The sequence below is a fragment of the Acinonyx jubatus genome, chromosome D1 (assembly GCF_027475565.1).
Source record: "Acinonyx jubatus isolate Ajub_Pintada_27869175 chromosome D1, VMU_Ajub_asm_v1.0, whole genome shotgun sequence".
Lineage (NCBI taxonomy): Eukaryota > Metazoa > Chordata > Mammalia > Carnivora > Felidae > Acinonyx > Acinonyx jubatus.
Genome location: NC_069390.1, coordinates 73872883 through 73892823, shown reverse-complemented (window position 1 = coordinate 73892823; position 19941 = coordinate 73872883). Strand labels below are relative to the sequence as shown.

General features: G+C 51.1%; 1 protein-coding gene across 1 annotated transcript in view; it reads left to right on the top strand.

Moving 5' to 3' along the window:
- Positions 1-500: 500 nt before the first annotated feature.
- Positions 501-19941, top strand: part of SMCO4 (single-pass membrane protein with coiled-coil domains 4) — a 63825-nt gene continuing 44384 nt past the window's right edge. Inside the window, exons 1-2 of the mRNA XM_027039654.1 lie at positions 501-671; positions 722-932. Of these exons, the coding sequence (XP_026895455.1) occupies positions 501-671; positions 722-932 (382 nt within the window). The remainder of the gene's footprint in view (positions 672-721; positions 933-19941) is intronic.

Here is a 19941-nt window from a genome sequence, read left to right as displayed (position 1 = left end):
GACATAGATTTTATTATTCTTAATTTATAGATGAGGTAACGGCGCCCAGGGAGACTAGCTTTCCAGAGATTTATCAGCTTTTAAGTGGTAGATCTAAAACCTAAGTCTATCTGACTAAAAGCCCTGAATAATATTTAGCTGTGGGCTTTGCATGGCTTTGGTGCTGGTCTGAGGTGGAAATTGTGCAGCCAATTTATTCATGCAAAGCTGCGCACGTGTCTGTGTAATTTACAAAAACAAATCCAGGTCAAGGTATCTGTCCGCTTCAGGTTTAAAAGCCTACTGTGGAGAGCTGCTCAAATCTCTACTCATTCACTCACTCTTTCGCTCCCTCAACAAGTATTTATTGCGCACTTCGGTATTCCAGGCAGGGCGCCCTCGGAGAGAGAACGTTGAACACCAGAGACCTGGTGTTTTGCTCCCCTGCCCTCCGCCCTTTCTTCGATTGTACGACCTCGTGGCGACGCTTTCAGAGAAGCAGGAAATGTGTCAGCCCGGGGATGACCTATACCGGCGGTGCCCAGCGGCTGGGTGGTCAGGGCAGGCTCCCCGGAGGCGGCGGCGGCGGCCCGGGCCCGGCACGCGGGACCGGTAAGGCGACCCTGCCTAATGGGCTCGGAAACAAGCGTTGGGGCCCGACCGGGCCGAGGGCGGGGCCCGGGGCGAAGGCGGTGGGCTGAGGCCGAGGTCCGGGCGGGGGCGGCCGGCGAGTTAGGGTTAGGGCGAGAGGATTCGGCTTCCCGGCGGCAGAGGGCGCCTGGCGCTGCGGTCCGGCGCGCCGGAGCCGCCCGCGCGGGCGCCGAGAGGAGAGGCGAGGCGAGGCGGGGAGCGCGAGCGACGGCGGCCGCTGCCACGTATTCCCGGCAGTGGCGGCGGCGGCGGCGGTGGCGGCGGCACGGGAGGAGGTGAGCGGCGCCGGCGCCCGCGGGCAGGTGCGCAGGGAGAGGTGCGGCGGCGCGGCGGGCGGGCGGGCGGGCGCGGGGATCGGGCACCGGGCACCGGGCACCGGGAGGGGGTGCCGGCGCCGGGACAGCGCGGTTCCCGCCACGCCGGCTCCGCCTCCGCGCCGGGCTGCCGGCCGCGGCCCGGGCGCGGAGCCGGTCCCGAGCGCAACTCGTGCCGGCGGGGCGGGCGGGGGCACAGGGGACGCGAGCCCGCCCGCCAGTCGCCGCTCCGGACGGGAATCCCCGCCGCGGCGGGAACGGGGCCGCGGCCGGAAAAGTTGGGGCGGACCGCTTGCCCGCGTGGGCCGGGCGGGAAGTGCGGTTGCGGAGCGGACCCCGGGGGGCGCAGGGACGCGGTGAGAGGGGGTCCCGGGCTGGACGCAGGGCAGCCGGGAGGGCCCCGTTTGGGAAGGCGGGAGATGCAGATCCTCTGAGGGCCGGGAGAAAGGGGGTGCGTTCTGGGTCTCCCGCTGCAGTGGGCAAGTGTCCGGCCGGGAGCCCTGCGGGTGAGGAGGGAGCGAGCGAGGCCCAACGGGCGGGGGGGGGGGGGGGGCGGCGGTGAGCACTAGGGACCGGAGGCGAGTCGGTGCGGGGTGGGCTTTGCCTACCCTCTGCCTCCCTTGGGGCAGACCCTGAGAGAGGGGTCAGGCTCAGAGAGTTGGGGACACCCCCCCTGGCGTCTGAAGACCGGATGGGGGAGTTCCTGTAAGGACTGCGGGAGGGAGCTGATCGTCGCTTCCTCCACTGCTCGGGTCAGGTACCGCCCCTCCCCATCTGTCAGGTTCACCTCCCCGACTGCAATGCTTTTGTCCTGGGGAAGTTGAGGAGGGATCCCTGAGTGGATGAGGTATTTAGGGGTTCCAAGGTGAGCAGGACAGGACGGCATGAAATCCTAACTGTCGCAGAGAGCTGTCTGATCTCCTCCCACATCCACCCCATTCCCTCTCTGGAGGACGCGTCAGGGCTTCCCTGGCTTGGGCTAGCAGGTCCTCAAAGCCCAGCAGCACATCTACTCAGACGGTCCTGGATATCCTGAAGGGAAATATGAAGTGTCCCTTTATTCTCTGGCTGAGGCTTGTTATTTCAGAAACAAGTGGTTCTGGAGATGTGGGATGCTTTATTAGAACAACCTGTGTGATGCCCCTTGGCAACAGCCATGACTCATGTTGGCCTTTTTTCCTTTTTCAAATAAACTTTGTATTCAGGACACAAGTGTGCTAGGTCATTTGCGACTGATAGAGCTGGAGACCCACGCTGTGGGCCTTTTGAGCCCTAGCTCTAGTCCTAGGGTATATTAGCAAGGAGTATGATCTTTGATGAGTCCTCTCTGGGCCTCAGTTTCCTTTTCTCTGAAATGGGGTATAAAGACAGAGCTAGACGATCTGATGGAGTCAGAAGAGAGACTGAAACGTTTCTCCTTGTGAGACTAGATCAGTCACACAAAGTCAGGCTCGGATGGACTTACGACCGATAAGATGCAAGGAAGATTGCAAAAAGCAAAAGAGAATAAAATCAAATAATTGGTACGAGATGTCTAGTGTGAATACTGTTGTCATGCAGGCAATTCATGTACGTGGCTGTCCAGAGGTCTTTACTAGAAAGTTGCTAACTCTTCTTTAAAAAAAAAAAAAAAATCATGTATGTCTTACCTGCGGACCTGAATTTTTTCTTTGGTTTTAACCTCCAAGCCTGGAGTGGATGCTCGGTTTGGCTGGTTTTGCTGGAGCCTTATTCGAAGAACATCCCCAGGATGAGATCCCCAGCAACTCTTAGGGCCACAGCACTAAAGATCTCCTTCTGTCTGACACTGGGATCCATGTATCACCAGACTTCTGTCAGCTTTTTCACTGTGGCTTGAGAAGTCGTCAGCTGATGCCTGTTATGTCTGGCATTTCTGAAATTCCCAGATTTCTTTTCAAGTGAGTGTAATTCATAGGCACACGGTTCATTAGATGCAGCACATTAAAAATAACCTGAAATAATAATGTGTCCACTCCATCCTTATCCCCCAGACCCCCCTGGGCTACCTCTCACTAGAACTTCTAGGTCACCCGCTGGCTATCTTGTTTGGATGCTGGGCCAAACAGCACATTAATGATTAAGCCATGATGCTGGAAGGAGAGGAAGGTTTTTTTTTTTTTTTTTTTTTGGTATTTTATCATAACCGAATGCTCCTTGTCCTTCTCTTCCATTAGCTTTCAAAATCCATATCGGGTTTGACCACATCATTTTCAGTAATCCTTTTTTTGTCAGTTTCTTGGAAGCTGCAGTTAGTGGTTATCTCTGAGTTTGAAGTGGTAAAATTATATCTTCTCCAACAAGTAAAGGCTTAACTAATTAGATTGGATTTTTAAAATATCTGTAGTGTGTATATATATGTGTGTGTGTGCCTGTCTGTGTGTATGCTATTAAATTAATGAAAATTATGATGCTAATAATAGTAACTATTTGAGTCACTACCATTTATCAGACACTGGGAGGTGAGAAAACAAACCTCAGGAAGCGCATAACTCTGTGAGTGTTGTAGCCGGTTTGCACTATGATCTTTGAAACCAAATAGCCTTTTTGTAATAGTGGAGAAGGAATTCTTAGCTATCCTACAGGGTTGTGATATTAAATGAGATAATGTATGTGAAAAGCAATGTGTGAACTGTAAAGTAGCCTCCAGCCCAGGACAGTATTTTAACATAAGCACTTGGGGACACTAGAAGCTTGAGGCCGTGAGTCTTGGTATGTATGTGGCAGGCCTGGGTGTGCCTCCTGAGCCCATCCCCTGACCCCTCTGAGCCTGGTCTCCTCATATGTAAAATCAGGATCACTGCGTTACATTAAATGAGATATATTGGGGGGGTTGCTCAGTAAAGGTTGGCATTCACCCTTTTCTCTCCCCTTGCTTACAGGCACTTGGGATAATGGGATTGATTAAATCTTCCAGTAGGAATTGGCCTCAAGGGAAAAAGGCTTTTATGGTACATTTTTGTACTTATGAATAATTCCTCCAGCTTTTGCCTTCCCATCCCAACGCCCAGTGCACACAGTGAATATTCCAGGCCCTGCCATCATCTGAAAGGGAGAACAAAACCAGAAGCCAGAGAGGACAGTCTTTGATAGAAGGTTGAAGATGGATGAGGCTAGTTTCCCTTTGCCAATTTTGTGCCCTGCCTCCTTTTTATTCATTTTATTGGACAGAGGAATGATACTGAGTTTGGGGAGGTTTCTAGCTGGAAGGAGGCAGTGGAAGAGGTATAGTGTAAGGTGGGGCCAGGGCGGGTAAGGACTGGGCAGGAGACAGGAGAGGCGAAATCTGACCGTACAAGCTGGAAAGTTGGTGTGGGGGAATCTCTGTTAGGTGTAGGATTTGGCTAAGTACGGGGCCAGTTTCCATCTTGTCCTATAAGGCTCTCTTGTGGGGCTTTGAAGTTTTTGTGCTCCGGGCAGATTTTGACCGGTTGTGGTGGCATCATAAATGAGTTTCCATAGTAAGTTGTATGCTGAAAAGGAAATTAAATTCCAAGAGGGTGTTTGTTGTGACTGATGCCAGACTTTTTCTGAGAATTTTATTAAGATTCAGTCTGCCTATAAAAGCACTTTTTAGTTCTCTGAAGATATTAATTAAGAAAGAGTTTTTTTTTTTTTAATAGAAGTGTCTCCTTTGTGAGCTTTTGAAATGTAATCTTCCCAATCTTTGAAACGGATGAAGTCCAAAAAATCATAGAGCTATATATTTTAAAACATTTCCTCCCCAAAGTAATATTTTCCTTCTCTTCCCGTTCCTTCCCTCCTCTGGCATTATTTTGATAGTTAATTTTGGTTTCTTTCACATTTGGTTGTTGATGACCGTTCATTTCTAGATCTCTAATGTGCCTCCTTTGCCCCTGAGTTCGTGGGTAGTCGTTCATTATGATAGAGGTGGCAAAACACAGACTCCCGAGCTGGCTGAGAAACAGGTCGAGTCAACATCGTCATGGTTCTTGAAGGGTGAGGCTGTCTGTAACTTGGATTTAATCCTCACGGCAGCTCTGGGGGGTCGATTGTGCTGTCCTCAACGCACAGATGGGGAGATGGGCCCAGGAACACGTGTGCGTCCACGTAGCCAGCCAAGGGTTAGCCCGGGTCTTCGGTGACCTGTGTGACTCCAGGACCTGTGCAGGCAGAGGCCTCACCATCTCTGACAGGGTCGGACTGTGTCCTATAGGCTGGGGGTTCTCATGTAGGGAGAGCGGGTCAGGTGGGGCGTGAAGTTGGGACTGGAGAAATGAGTCCATCAGAGTTCCTGGACTGATGAGTCCATCAGAGTTCGTGATGGGGCATGAACTGGAGACATGAGGACAGTGGCGGTGGTGATACTGAACGGGGACATGTCGGGATGATAGCGCTTTGTCCCTTTGGGTATGGACACTGAGAGAAGGAGGAACCAAATCCTAGCCATTCTTATCTCTCCTCACCGCCCCCCCCCCCCCCCCCCCCCATTGTAGCTCTGGTCCACATGCTGGGCACTGGAGACACTGACCCTTGGTAGACTGAAAGCAGCCTCTGCAGAAACCAAAATTGCCCCTTTGGTCTTTTTTTTTTTTTTTTTTCAACGTTTATTTATTTTTGGGACAGAGAGAGACAGAGCATGAACGGGGAAGGGACAGAGAGAGAGGGAGACACAGAATCGGAAACAGGCTCCAGGCTCCGAGCCATCAGCCCAGAGCCTGACGCGGGGCTCAAACTCACGGACCGCGAGATTGTGACCTGGCTGAAGTCGGACGCTTAACCGACTGCGCCACCCAGGCGCCCCAACCCCTTTGGTCTTTTTTTGACAGCTAGAGAAAGATGCCCGACTGAAACCTGAAAGCACCTTCCCCTCTCTTTGCCCATCACCTAGCCTTAATCATTTCTGCCTTTCTAGGAGCATCTCAGAGGATGGAATTCAGGTTCCTCTGACACTGATACCATTCAGGGAAATGCTGGTTTGAGCATTCAAGCAAAGTGAAAAGCATCAAAGGGAAAAGGCCCCCAGAGAAGGAAACCTACCTGGGGCGGAGTCTGCGCCCCACTCTTCCCTGGTAGACTCAGTGGACCCACCAGGGCCTCCGTTCTGGCTGTTCCCCAGGAGTTGGTCTGCCTCTAGGTAGGGGTGACTTGTGGTCACCAAGCATGCAGGGGCCGGCCAGGGAATGGGAGGAAGGGTGGGTGAGTTCACAGTGGTGGCCAGCTCTCCCCTGAAGGGTGCAGACTCAGCAGGGAACCACGCCATACTCCGGTGAATCGGTGAATCGGAGGCAGAGCAAGGGGAGATGGCTGGTCCTGGTGGCTGGTGTCCACATGTTCCTGTCAGAGGATGCAGTGTCACCACGTCAGGAATATGCTGGTCTCATGCACTCTCCCTTATTTAGTGCCAGCCTCTATGATAAACTTGCTTGGACTCCCGTTTTCCAGAATGCATAACACCCATGCCCTTTAGTTTCTTCTTGCTAGGCTAAGCCAGTTGATCAGGTTTGGGCTTTATTTGGGCTTTGTCCTCACCGTAAGGAGGCCAAGGGTTACCTTTATTGGACCGCTGCTTCCTGGCACCTGCAATCACAAGTCGTCTCTGCCTTGAGTCCCTGCAGAAGATTCAGCTCCCTGACTTTCTGCTTGATGGTCACCTCCTTCCCTCCAAGATGGAACCACTTTTCATTGCCCCGAGGGCACCTTTTGGTGTCCGCCTTAGCTGTGGACAGTTAGAGCGCCCATGAGTTTGTCTGCTGCACTAACAGGGTACTTGTTTAATGGAAAAACATTTTTGCCTGGGGATGGCAGCTGTCACACCTGCTTCTTGAACATTATGACTGAAGCAAAGCCCCTTTGTTGGTTTTCGTTTTGCTTCGTGTTTAGCTGTGCCTGTGTGTTTGGGGTGTGTGTTTGTTTTAATTATTACCGGGAAGCAAAAAAGATATTTATCAAATGTTTGGATCTACAGAAGTGCTACTGCTGGCAAGCAGAAAGAATAAACATATATTTAGCCGGGCTCCCATTGATTTATCTCTCCTTTTTTCCACATTGTTGCTGTTTTGTTGGCAGAACCGGCTGATTTGTATACCGGTTCAGTTTGGATTTCAGTAGCGAGTGTTGAAAGATGCTTGGGCTGTTTGCCTAAGTGGAGGGGCTCCAGGGAGTGAGTCTGGGGTTGCCCATCTCGGCCCTCCCTGCGCTCTCAGGAGCCTGGCACACAGGTCACTTTGTGGGGAAGGCGGAGTTTGGCCAGGTCGCTTCCTCCTAGCAGCAATCTTGGCCTCTCCTCTGCTGTCGGAAAGAGGGAATAGTCCCTTAGTTTTGGCTTTCTCTTTTCTCATCCTGTGGGGGTGAGAGGGAGGAAAGGGTTAGGATAGTGAGTTTTAGAGCCCAGCAGGCTCGGGGTAGGCTCAGCCGAGATGCAGCTTCCACAGAACTTTTACAGATGTTTCCCTTGTCTCCCACCCTTCCCTTCTTCCTCGTTGCTCCCGATCCAGTCTGCCCTCAGTGGCTTAGAAATTGGACTTGAACTTCCTCCATCAGTCTTGGGAAGACCTTGGAGCGGGGCACCCAAACTTGTTCAGATGGGTGTGGCCGTTGTGCACCAGAAGAAAAATCCTGTTTGGCTGTTGTTCTGTTTTAGTCAGTTGAGTTGCTTTTTTCTTAGATAGTAGAAGTGGCACATGAATCTGGGAGGCCCTTGCACCCCTCCCCCACAGACCGCCTCTCTGCCAGGTCCTCAGAAATCACCAGTCTTAGCAGTTTGTTGTGTATCCTGAAACTGCCCGTCAGCCCACATAGACACAGATGCATGCAGTTTTGTTTCTTGTGTGAGCATACACTGATTCCACCCTATCTCTTCCCTATATCTTTCTCTCTTCACCTAATGTGTTTTCTAGATCCTTTTCTGCGTGTGGCTCTTCTCTCTTAGTTTGTCTCTTTTGCGTCTACAAAATATTTTATAGCACAGCCTATGTCCGGATTTACGAGTTGGCCCACTATTCATAGAACCTAACTCATTGGTTTTGCTACTGTATCTTCATACGTACCTGTCGTTAGGCACACGTACATGTGGTTCTCTGGGAGTGGAATTGTTGTGTCAGCGGTCGGACACGTTTAAACTGTTCCAGCATGCTCTCAAGGGCTGGACTGGTCTAAATTACCAGCAGTATAGGAGGCGGCCCATTTCGCCATGCGCTGGCCTCCTTCCAGGTGAAAGAAATGGGTAGTGTTAGTAGGCATCGCATTGCTTATTGGTGAGGCGGTGAGACTCATGGTGTGGTGTTTGGATCTTAGTGGCCAAGTTCGTCGGAACCTGGGAGGGTGAGGGAGCCACGCTCTCAAGGACCGACACTCTGCTCACACTCTGGTGTGAGCGTCCGGCCAACAGGCGTGTCAACGTGGCCCTGGAAGCGGACGCTTCAGGTTGCGCACTCTCTCTGCTTTCCCCAGAGGCTCGGTTCTGTCATAGAGCACTTTCATTTCGGTGTAACCTGCCAGAGTATTTCCGCGAACCTCTCCCGGAGGAGGCAAGCGTGTGTAAGTGGCACCTTGAGACCAGCGTCTGCATTGCCGAGGCAGGGATTCGAGGCTGGAGAGCTGACCTGGGAGAACATTTAAAGATTGTGTGCCGGAAAATCAGCTGCTCTTGTTTCTGGAATGGCCTCCATGAATGTGGGGAAGCAAGATTCTGTGCACGGCGGGTCTTTTCCTCCAGCATGTGGTGGTCTCCCTCTGTCCTGGCTCCTTGTGGGACTATCACGATGGTTTGCCTCTTAGCGGGGTGCTTTGGGGAGAAGCCGTGGTTCCTTGGAAGATGTTCCGGGGGCCTGACCTGGTGGAGGAGGCATCTAGAGACCCCCACAAAGGAACTCACTGGGCAAGTCCCTGCAGGCCGAGCCATCTGGTGGGCTTTGGGAAGCTCTGGATTACTGGCTGACAGTGTTCTTTACCCGCCATTCAGAGGGGGCCAGAGAGGAGTGATGGAGGAGGCAGCCTAGGGTGGTGCAGAGGCTCTACGGTCAGCCAAGCTCGGTGCCAGCCTCCGTTTAGCCACTTATGGCTGTGTGAGTTAAACAAAGTTGTATTTCCTCCCTGGGCTTCAGTTGGCTCATCTGTAAACCCGGGATAATATCAGTACCTGCCTCACAGGGTTGTTGTTGTGAGCATACAGAGAGTGATATTTGTAAAGCTCTCAGCACATTACCTAATAGGTAGTAAAAAAACTGTGATATATGTCCCCTTTCCTTAATAAATGTTTATAAATGCATATTACATTTGCTAAATCTAAAAATGCGACTAGTGTAGCGGTTGTAAAGGGGGGGTCAGGAGATCAGTAGTGACTAGAGCCAGATTGGGGTCACTTAGGGTTGTGGGAGTACAGAAAGGGGGAAGACAGGGGGTTTTGGTGGGGAAATTTTGGTGGGGCAGGACAGCAAGCTTGACTTCTCTCTTTACACCAGACCTCCTGCTGTGAAACCCCAAAGCCCTCGTGCAGAGACCTTTTTTTTTTTTTTTTTTTTTTTTTTAAGGTAGACTGAGTGCTGGGGGCTCCTTAGTCCAACTTTTCCCACTTGTCTGGGAGGAGGCTGAGTGGAGGCCGAGAGGTAAAGCGTCTTCCCCATGCCACACTGCTGGTAATTTCAGAGTGGAGATGGGGTCCAGGTCTCCTCCTCTGTGGGGTCGAGACTCTTCCCCCTCTTCTCTACACTGCCACATACTGCCTGCTTCTAGGTGTGGGAATAGACAACTGCATTCATAGGTCTGCCACAGGCTCCTCCCGAGCCCCTTGTGAGATGAGTTCACTCAAGTACAGAGAGGGAAAGTCAAGTATAGCCCCAGGTGAGGCAGGGCTGGGATTCAGACTCAGATCCGCCTGGCTCCAAAGCTCATTCTTTTACCTTCTACCCGGTTACGTTGCTAATGGTGCCGGCCCCCAGTTGGTGTCTGTGCGGGTTTCATACCCCTGATCACCTATAATTGCACTCCTCAGAGAGTGATGTCCACACACACACACACACACACACGTGTCTGTGTGTGTGTGTGTGTGTGTGTGTGTATGCGTATGCATGTTTGTGTATGACAGCAACTTCATTTGAAATCCCCGATATGCTTGAGGATTCATGCAGACCGGAGGTCTGAGACCTGCAGGTTGAGTCTGAAAAAGGCTGTACGAAGACCACCAAAGCAGGCGAGGCCTCAGAAGTCCAGAGGGAAAAAAGAAACTTCACTCTCGGGAGCCAGGCTTAGTGTGTGAGTTTGTTGTCTGTAGGCCTGGGAGGAACAGAGCCGCCCGGCAGGGACAGGGATGGGACCTGGGCAGACTGCATGCTTGCAGTTTATGTTTACTTATTTTGGGGAGAGAGGGAGAGACAGAGCATGAGTGGGGGGAGGGGCAGAGAGAGAGGGAGACACAGAATCCGAAGCAGGCTCCAGGCTCTGAGCTGTCCGCACAGAGCCCGATGCGGGGCTCGAACCCATGAACTGCGGGATCACGACCTGCCGAAGTCAGATGCCCAACCGACTGAGCCACCCAGGTGCCCCAAATGCACCCTTCAATTTTAGGTGAGGACACTGAAATCCATGGGTAAGCCACCTTGTTCAGGGTCATATCCCTCGTTGAGGGACAGTGAGCCCAGGGCCCACCCTTCCTGCCCCTCCACATGTGCGGTTAGTGATCACTGCGTGTGACAGCTATCCTGAGGGCTGTTGTGACACTGAGCACTGGAGGAGCTCAGTATCATTTGTCAAATGAGCAGACAAGGTCCCAGTTCAATTCTGGTCCTGGCTTTTCTGTCTCTGAGCAAAGTCAGAGCATTTGCCCTCTCAGTTTTGCCCTCTGTAGGATGGGTGCAACATCTCTGCCTCTCTTCTAAGCTTATCTTCATTGACTCAGAATTCATTCAGCAAATATTTATTGAGGAGTGCTTATTGAGTGCCAGACCCTCTTCTGAGTACTGGGCACTTTGCACTGAACAAAAGAAGCTAAAATCGTGTTCTTTTCTAGTGAGGGGCGACAGATAAGGAATGATTACAATTCACGGTCTGTGTATGACTTTCCTGGGGCTGCTGGGACCAAGCCCCACGAACTGGATGGCTCAAACAACGGTAATTCATTCTCTTACGGTTCTGGAGGCTCCAAGAGGGGATCCAAGGTTCTGGTGGTTGCAGGCAGGCTTTGGTGTTAGTTTATGGCAGCATAGCACTGCTCCCTGCTTCTGCCCCCATGTGGCCGTCTCAGGTTTTCTGAAGAACACTAGTCGTTGCATTGGGCCGCCTGCACTCCAGTGTGTCGTCATCTGAAATGATTACTTCTGCAAAGACCCATTTCCAAATGCAGTCATGTTCTGTGGTTCCAGGTGGATATGGATTTGGCGGGCGGAGGGGACACTGTTTAACCCAGAGCAATAGGTGAGGTGGCGATCACCGCTGAAAAAGCAGGAGGTGTGCCAGGGACAGGGGTCTGGTGGTGAGGTGTCGATCAGGCAGGCCCTGCTGAGAAGGTGGTGTTTGAGCTTCCGTGTGGAAGAGGAGTGGGGGGGGGGGGGCGCAGAGCTGTGGTGTGGAGGGGCAGCAGAGGCCTTGAGGTGGGTACGTGCACCTGCCCGGACCGTGCGGGATGGTGCGGGGACAGTGTGGCCCGAGTGCCTCAGTCCTGTGTGCGCGCGTGTGTGAGATAGGAGAACGTGAGGGCCGAGGGGTATGTGGGGGCATCCAGGATCTCCTTGCAGCTCTTTGCCTGTCTTCGAGAGGACTTTGGCCTTTTGCTCTCTTGAGATGGGAGCCACGGTTGTGGTTGGAGCATGAGCTGAAGCAGGACTGACGTGCAGCAGCTCGCTTAGGGAGTGTTCCAGATTCACATGGCCATTGCAGGATGTGTGAACCCACCCAGATATTCTGTGGCAACTGTTTTCTCTGCGGTTTCTTTTTTAAGTGTCAGGGCTCTGTTGGCCCTTGATCCACTGCCCTTTCCAGGCTGTTCTTGGTCCTTCTAGATGTCTTTGACCCACCCACCTCCCCACACTTAAACCACAAGCACATGGAAGAGAAAGTAGGCAGACAAGGCTGGGGGTGGCCGGCCCTGTGTGTGTGTCAGCCCTGCTGGGAGCTGCTTATTCTCCGCTAGCCTGGGGCCTGCCTGGTGAACGCTAGGCCTGCGTTAAGGTGTTTATCACCCCAGCAGATTTAGAAAATGCTGAGGTCAGTGTGTGAGCTCAGTGTGTTCAGCTCCGCGGATCCTTCCGTGGATAAAGTCACCACGCTGTGAAAAGAGTCGAGTCAGCTCCCTTGGGCAGGAGGCCGCATTTGGCCTTGAAAATACAGGGCAGGGAGGCATGCCCAAAAGTACCTGTGGAGAGACAGACGAGCCATCCTAAGGTCCTAGCCCAGGGGCCTGGGGCCCTGGCTGCTGCCTGCTCTGTAACTGGCCCACAAAGTTTTACCCATTGTTCTTCTTATTTGCCATAAAAACACTTAGGCCTGCCATCTGGACATCATAGAAAAGGAACTCCAGGCGGTGGCTTGTCTTCAACACGCCTGGCCTGATGGCCCGAGGCCTGTGCTGGTTTTTGGTTCGTGGGGCTGCTGGAGGAATCCTACTTCGGATTCTTGGCGTCAGAGCCGAAGGGAAATCTCCTTATCTGGCTGATATTTAATTTCCTCTTTGGGCCTCAAAAGGAAAGGGCCTGGCCTATATGTGATGAGGGGCCCCCAGAAGTGGGCTGCGCACGGACGGCCCGATTTCAGGCCCTCTTCCCTGCCTCCACCTGCCGGGGGTAGTGCCCCAAGCAGCCCACAGGGAGGTCACCTGGGAGGCCGGGGGGCGCTGCCTTCCCTCTGGGGAAGCACCACTTCAGAAGATAATTCTGTGTGAGCAGAGATGGTGATTGAACTCCCCAGGGCCAGGAGCAGCAGCTCTTCTGTAGGATTTCGGGAGTTAGTTGCCTTTGGGCACCACTCGCTCATTTCCCCCATCACCCCCCCCTCCCCCTCCCTCGCCAAACAAAACATACACCCGTACAAAATGAAAGTTGCGAAGTTTCTTCCTGGCTAGAAAATGAACATTAAAAGGTGTTTTGTGAGATTGTAATTCCTCCTGCAGAGTTATTTCTGGGGGTGCTATCCCCAGCACATCAAAAGCACTTCCTGGGAGGAGGTGCCTTTTAAATCCTGCGGCCTTCTCCGCCAGACGCTGCGGGACATTTGACTCAAGTAGCACCCCCAGAAAGTCTGGGGTCTGGCCTTGCGAGAGGCGGAGGCCCTGCCTGAGTGGGAGCCGGAAGAGCTGTTCCCATGAAACCGCTTCCTTGTCCTGTTTCGGGGCAGGGGGTGGGGGTGGGGCTTTATCTATGTGCTGACTTGCCCCAAGCACAAGCACGTACTTAGTAAATACATGTTGATGGGCAGGATCTACTGGATGCTGGCCCTGACCTCTTTTGCTGGGCTCTGAGCAGGCAGCAGTGTGCTGTGAGTTAGCCCAGAGCCCCGACAGCTCCGTCTACTGGACGGTCTCACAGCCATGGCCTTGGGGACGTCGTTTGCTTGCTTCCTTGGGCCTCAGTTGTCTCATCTTCCACCCGGGGGTGGGATGAAATGGTTGGAATGAGAGCCTTCTTGGCTCCCCTCCTTTGGTGCCTTCCTGCCCCCCCTGCCCCTGGGATGCAGGGGTCCTGGGCTGATCTGCCTGCACCATCCCCCCTGGTCACAGTGGGAGCTCCCTGGGGACAGGAAGAACATGAGCTCTTTGTCCCTGAGAGCCCGACATGTGCAGCACTTCCATAGAGCTCCCGTGTGGCCTTCGTCCTACTTGGCCAGACCCCCACAGCACTCACTTTCGGGGTGAACTTTGATGGGGGAGGGAAGAACAGCTGGCAGGGGATTTGGCCTGAATCTCTAGCCTAGCTCTGGAAGCAGGTGTCTCCAGTGGTTCACCGTGAGTTCCTCGCTCCTGTCTCACGTTTTGTGCAACCTTTTATCCTCACTTTGAACAAAGTCCCTTTATTTCTGGCTGTTGTTATGAGAATTGTTTTTGCAGTTACTGGTAAGGCAGAAAAGAATGGATCATGACTACAGAATTGTATAAATTTTACATTCCAAATTTAAGAACTGTCCATGCATAGGAAAAATACTTTGTGGAACTTTATTTCGGAAATTATTCCTGGATTTTGGTATAATAGGAAATGTTTTTAACCTATTACCTTTATAATAAAAACTATTGAAATTACGATAAGTAATAAATAAATTAGAATTTAATATGCGATAGCCACTGTAAGAACTTGCCATTATATCTTATTTAATCCTCACTATGAATCTGTAAGATCCTTTTTTTAAAAATACACGTTAACCTGGGGCACCTGTATGGCTCAGTCGGTCAAGGGTCCGACTCCTGATTTCAGTTCAGGTCATGCTCTCATGGTTTGTGGGATCAAGCTCCACATCAGACTCTGAGCTGACAGCACAGAGCCTGCTTGGGATTTTCTCTCCCTCTCTCTCTGACCCTTCCCTGCTACACTCACTCTTTCTCTCTTTCAAATAAATAAATAAACATTAATAAAAACCCCGTTAAACTATTTTTTAAATTGTGGTAGAATATATATAACATGAAATTTACCTTTTTAACCATTTTTAAATCTACAGTTCTGTGGCATTAAGTACATTTGCTGTGGGATCCCTTTCTTTAGCTCCTTAATGTTATAAATGAGGAAGCTAAAACTTAGAAAAACAAAGTTGCTTGCCTCAGGTCACAGAGAGTAAGAAGTTCCAGAAGTAGGATTTGAACCCAGGACCCTGAGACTCAGAGCTCTGGGATTTCTGGTTAGTGGTTGTTGGGCTCCATGGTTTCTTACCCTGCCCCATGCTCACCACTTCTTTGCAGAAAACCAGCTCACTCATGTGCATCTCTCGTTGAAAAGTTCTAGCATTGGGTTTTGTGTTTTGTCGGGGAGGTGGCTGATCAGTCCGGCTCAGTGTGTGTGTGGCTGATGCAGGTGCCACCTGTTGATGGACACTAGGGTTGATGAAGGTTGAAGTGTATACGCCACCATGTTGGGAAAGGGTGGGTGTTGGACTTCTTCCAGAAGGTTTTTGTAGCAGGGGCCCCAGGGCTCGGGTACCTGGCCTCATCCGGTCTGAGCTTGGAGTTAGAAGGTCTCTGCATTTTAGTGCTTATGTTGCCTTGTGGGTGACATGCTTTGGCCTCAGTTTCCTCATTTTTTAAAAAATGTATTTACCCATTTTTGAGAGAGAGAGAGAGGGAACCAGTGGGAAAGGGGCAGAGAGAGAAGGGGACAGAGGATCTGAAGTGGGCTCTGTGCTGACAGCAGAGAGAGAGCCTGTAGTGGGGCTTGAACTCAACAAAACCATGAGATCATGACCCGAGCCAAAATCAAGAGTCGGACACCCGACTGAGCCACTCAGGCGCCCCAGTTTCCTCATTTAAAAAAAATTTTTTTTTTAATGTTTATTTATTTTTGAGACAGAGAGATAGAGCATGAACAGGGGAGGGTCAGAGAGAAAGGGAGACACAGAAATGAAGCAGGCTCCAGGCTCTGAGCTGTCAGCACAGAGCCCGACGCAGGGCTCGAACTCACGGACCGTGAGATCACGACCTGAGCTGAAGTCTGTTGCTTAATGACTGAGCCACCCAGGCGCCCCTCCTCATTTCTAAGTGGGTGGGAAAGATGCTTGTTTGGCTTGCCTGCCACGATTGTAGATGATTACATGCCACGATGTGGGGGAAAGTGCCAGGTAGACTAGGGGGCTGTCAGGCAGCTTTCTATGATGGGCATTTTGAGTGTACCCTGATAGAGGGGAGTGTCCGGGGCCAACCCTGGAACCCTGAGGAGGATGGATTGGAAGGTGAAGAGTGGCAGGTTTGCCTTGCTCTGTTTTCTTCCGTTTTGCCATCAGCTTGTTTCCATCACTATCGCCTAGCTGGTGAAGCACCAGTGTTCCATTGTTTGCTTGGTACTGCAGGTTGGCATGCTCTGAGATTTTCTAGAGTGTGTCTCTCTCAAGGCCCTTGGATTCACCCTCCCCGAGACTCCCATCTCTGTGGTGAGATGAACTGTAACGTCAGAGATCATTTTTGTAGCCATGTGATCATTGAAGGTATACAGCAACGTTCCCTGGGCCTTGTCTGTCTTCCTCGTCTTTACAGCAGATATCAGTTTGTCTTTCCATCCTCCGATCTTGAGTGGCCAAGCATATGGGCTGGGATGCGGAAGACGTCCTGGTGGGGGAAGGAGCTCACTTTCTCATGGCAGGTGCAGTGCCTTTCCTGGCCGCACTAACACACTGTGCACTGTGCAAGACCCTGGGTGCAATCTTGAGGTAAAGAAGGTGCAGTCTTACTCTCAAAGAAGCCACCATCTCATGGGGAAGATACATATACTCAGGACACAATTATGAGGGCGAGCATAGGTAGCTTGACGAGTAACTGTCACGAGAGGTATAGCCTTTAGTCTAAATGAATGAAAATGTATTGTTTGGGGCTGATCAGAGGTGACTAGGTTTCCCGTCTAGCCATCCCCACAATAGTTTTTTGAGTCATTGCTGTGTCCTTGCATGTTTCATCTGATAAGAAAGCCAGGGGTCTGTGCTGGGTCTGCCAAAGTCGTGGCCCTGTCTCACTGTCCAATCGTTTCTGGCTTTGAGAACGGTCCTCGAAGACTAAGTAGGTCACGGATATCTATTTTGAACCGAGCGTGGCTGGGCTGCATGGCCATTTAATTTCCGGATCAAATCCTTTTGGACTTGTTTGTCCAGGAGGCTGGCAGCAAGCACTCTCTGGTTGGTTGTGCAGTGTATTTATAAAGTGTGAAGAGTCTGGACGTAACGAGACACTCCACTTATCTATTCCTGCAGGAGAGCGGTCGGTCTGTGGAGAGGTTTCAGAAACCTTCAGGAAGCCGGGGGCGTATCGTCGTTCCGCCCCGCTTCTTTGAATTTTCTGAAAATTGTTGATCCTCACGAACTTCATGGAACCTTTTTCTTTTAAGAAATCCCATTTAATTTTTACCCCGTGTTAGTTGGCCTCTGCTTTTGTTAGTAATGGCAGCCAGTTGCTTGATTTGCTGTGTGCTGAGCCTTTCATGTGCATTACCTCATTTAATCCTTACCACAGCCTTGGAAAATGGATATTTTTGTGCCCATTTTACAGGGGAAGAAGCAGAGAATCAAAGTGGTGTGGTAATTTGCTCGCAGACCAACTGTGTAAGTAGCAAGGCCAGAGACTTGCACTCAAGGTCTTCTGGTCAGGATCTGGCCTTTGCACCGCACCACACGGGTCTCAGGAGCCCGCGAATGGAAGACATTCCTGTCTGGGAGCAGGGGAGCAGCTCCCGGCTCTGTTCCTTTTGGAGGGGAGATAGGACTTCCCAGCTGTGCGTTGGGGACGTAGGGCCCCCAGTGCAAAGCGGCTTCCATGCAGAACTGGGGTTATGTTTTATTCTGTCACTTGGAGATAACTAGACCACAGAATTGTCAGTTTTTACTCTTTGCTGGGTTTTCTCCTGTTTCACTTTTTCTCTAGGTGTTCTTGCCTAAGACCTTGGGTGAGTGCCGTGAGATGGTGAGATCCATGACGGTGCAGGTGGTCATGGGGTCCTTTTAACCACCTCCTCTGTGTACACCAGCAGTTGACCCTAATATTCCTCTGTTGTCAGGATTGCATGCTTTCTCTACATTTTTGAGATGTCGACACAAGCTCTTGGCTGTGTGCGTGCTGTGTCTTTCTCTCCAGTTTCTCCTCCCTAAGCTGCTCACAGAGTTCTGGCAGTAATGTTGCTGCACGTGGTCGTCTACATTTGCCGGTGTGTCCGAATGTTTAGGTGCTTTGCAGAGGCATTGCCTCATTGAGTATCCCCAGCAAGCCACCATCACCCCATTTTACGGGTGGGGATTCTCAAGGGATGCCATAGACCTGAGACTTTTAGGTAACACACCTCATAGCTTCCTCTGAAAGTTTCATAGATAACATCAGAGGAGTGTTTATTTAAAATCGGTTGTATTCTAGGCTCAGTCAGTTGAGTGTCTGACTCCCGATTTCGGCTCAAGTCATGATCCCAGGGTCGTGGGATCGAGCCCTGCATCAGGCTCCATACTGAACGTGGTGCCTGCTTAAGATTCTCTCTCTCTCTCTCTCTCTCTCTCTCTCTCTCTCTCGGCCCCTCTCCCCAACTCACAAACACGTTCTCTCTAAAATAAAAAAAAAAATAAAATCAGTTGTATTCTCAAGTGAGAGAACCCCTTCAAATGCTGTCTTGCTGGCTGGTACATGCTGGGGTTTTCCTGTCAGGAGTCCCTGGCCCATCCTAGTTTTCCTCCCTGCCATTTCCTGCCTTTGTTTCTTAATCTGAGTCTGTATCCTATGAATTGGGGATAATACTAATAGTATTCTAAAAGATGTAAATGAGACAATGTACGTAAAATCACTCAGGACTCATTGAGTGGATTATTACTTTTGGTCTTAAAAAAAATTTTTTTTTAAATGTTTATTTATTTTTGAGAGAGAGACAGAGAGCACGCAAGAGTGAGCCAGGGCAGAATCTGAAGCAAACTCCAGGCTCTCAGCTGTCAGCACAGAGCCCGACAGAGGGCTTGAACCCATGCACTGTGAGATCATGACCTGAGCCCACCAAAGTCGGATGCGTAACCGACTGAGCCACCCAGGTGCCCCATACTTTTGGTCTTTACACCACAGTGGCTTGGAGCTGCCACAGAAGCAGAGGCCTGAGAAACTACCTCCCTCCCCACCTTGGAGCCTTAGTGACTGACTTCTCCTGCAAGCCCCTCCCCCAAAGTGAGAAGCAGAGGACAAAGCATAAGGAACCCTAAAGAACCCTGATTATAGCTAGAATCTTTCCAAGATTTTCCTATTCTTATTGGTTTCAGGGAATGGTAGCTGGTGATTTGGTTCATTTTCTGGGAACCTGAGCTCTGGGAAGTCCACTTTAACTACACAGCCGCTCTCAAGTGCCTGGGCCCATTTAAAAAAATGGAGAAATGCTAAAATAGTGCTTTAGAAACAGGTATTTTAAGTGTGTGCATTGGACACATCAGTACTTTTAGCACGCACACATTCAGTGACTATCTAATTTTCCTGAGACCACTTAAAGTCTTAATTTGACACCTTCTGGCCTTGCATCTTGAAGGCCTATGGAAGCATCTAGCAGATTCAGCTTTGCATTTTTGACCACCTCACGGGAGGCCTTCCATCCCACCCCCACCCCTTGTAATTCTGAGGCCAGACAGGTATAGGGCAGGTTCCAGAGGAACCAGAAAGGTGACTAGTGATTTTCGATCTTTGGGGATTCTGATTTCACGTTATCTGTCACATTATGTTGAGCAATCCGCTTTACTTCCAGTCTCAAGGAACTGCAGCCTTGTCAGGGAGATAGACCTGGCGTTGTGGCAGCCCTTGTATTTTTGTGGGTGCCGATAAGGATGCTCTTCTCCAGGGCTTAAGTCTTGGCGTGGTGGTGGGCGTGGTGGCGGTGGTTTCTAAATCTTAATGCATTATAAACTAGAAATTTGCAAGCTGTGGTTTTTCTTACTGGAAGAATTGCAAATAGAATTAAGGACAGGACTTTCCAGCATGAGCTGCTCTCTGCTTGGGCTCGCAGACTTTAGTTACACCATCTGGCACAGTGGGTTACAGTTACCTGTTTGCCTGTCCATCTGCCCAGCTTGATGGGGCAGGGACTTGGCCTGTGCCCTGTTATAGCCTAGGCATCTTACGTGTCTCACTTTATGTGGAAACACAATTGCTACCTACGCAAAAGATTTGCGGCAGTTGGGATCACTTCACGTGCTGGAAAGGAGGCTGTGGGGCTGATTGTCAGGTCAGTGGCCGCTGTTGATTTTGCAGAATTGGCTCTGTACCACCAGGGGGCGTTGGGAGCTGTGTGGCACCAGGTAGGCCTGTCCACAAACCCGACTTGTCTACCTTCCCCACCCATGCCCCTAGTGCTTCTGTTGAGGGACCCGAAACCAGTACCCCAGTACCAGATAGGTGGTT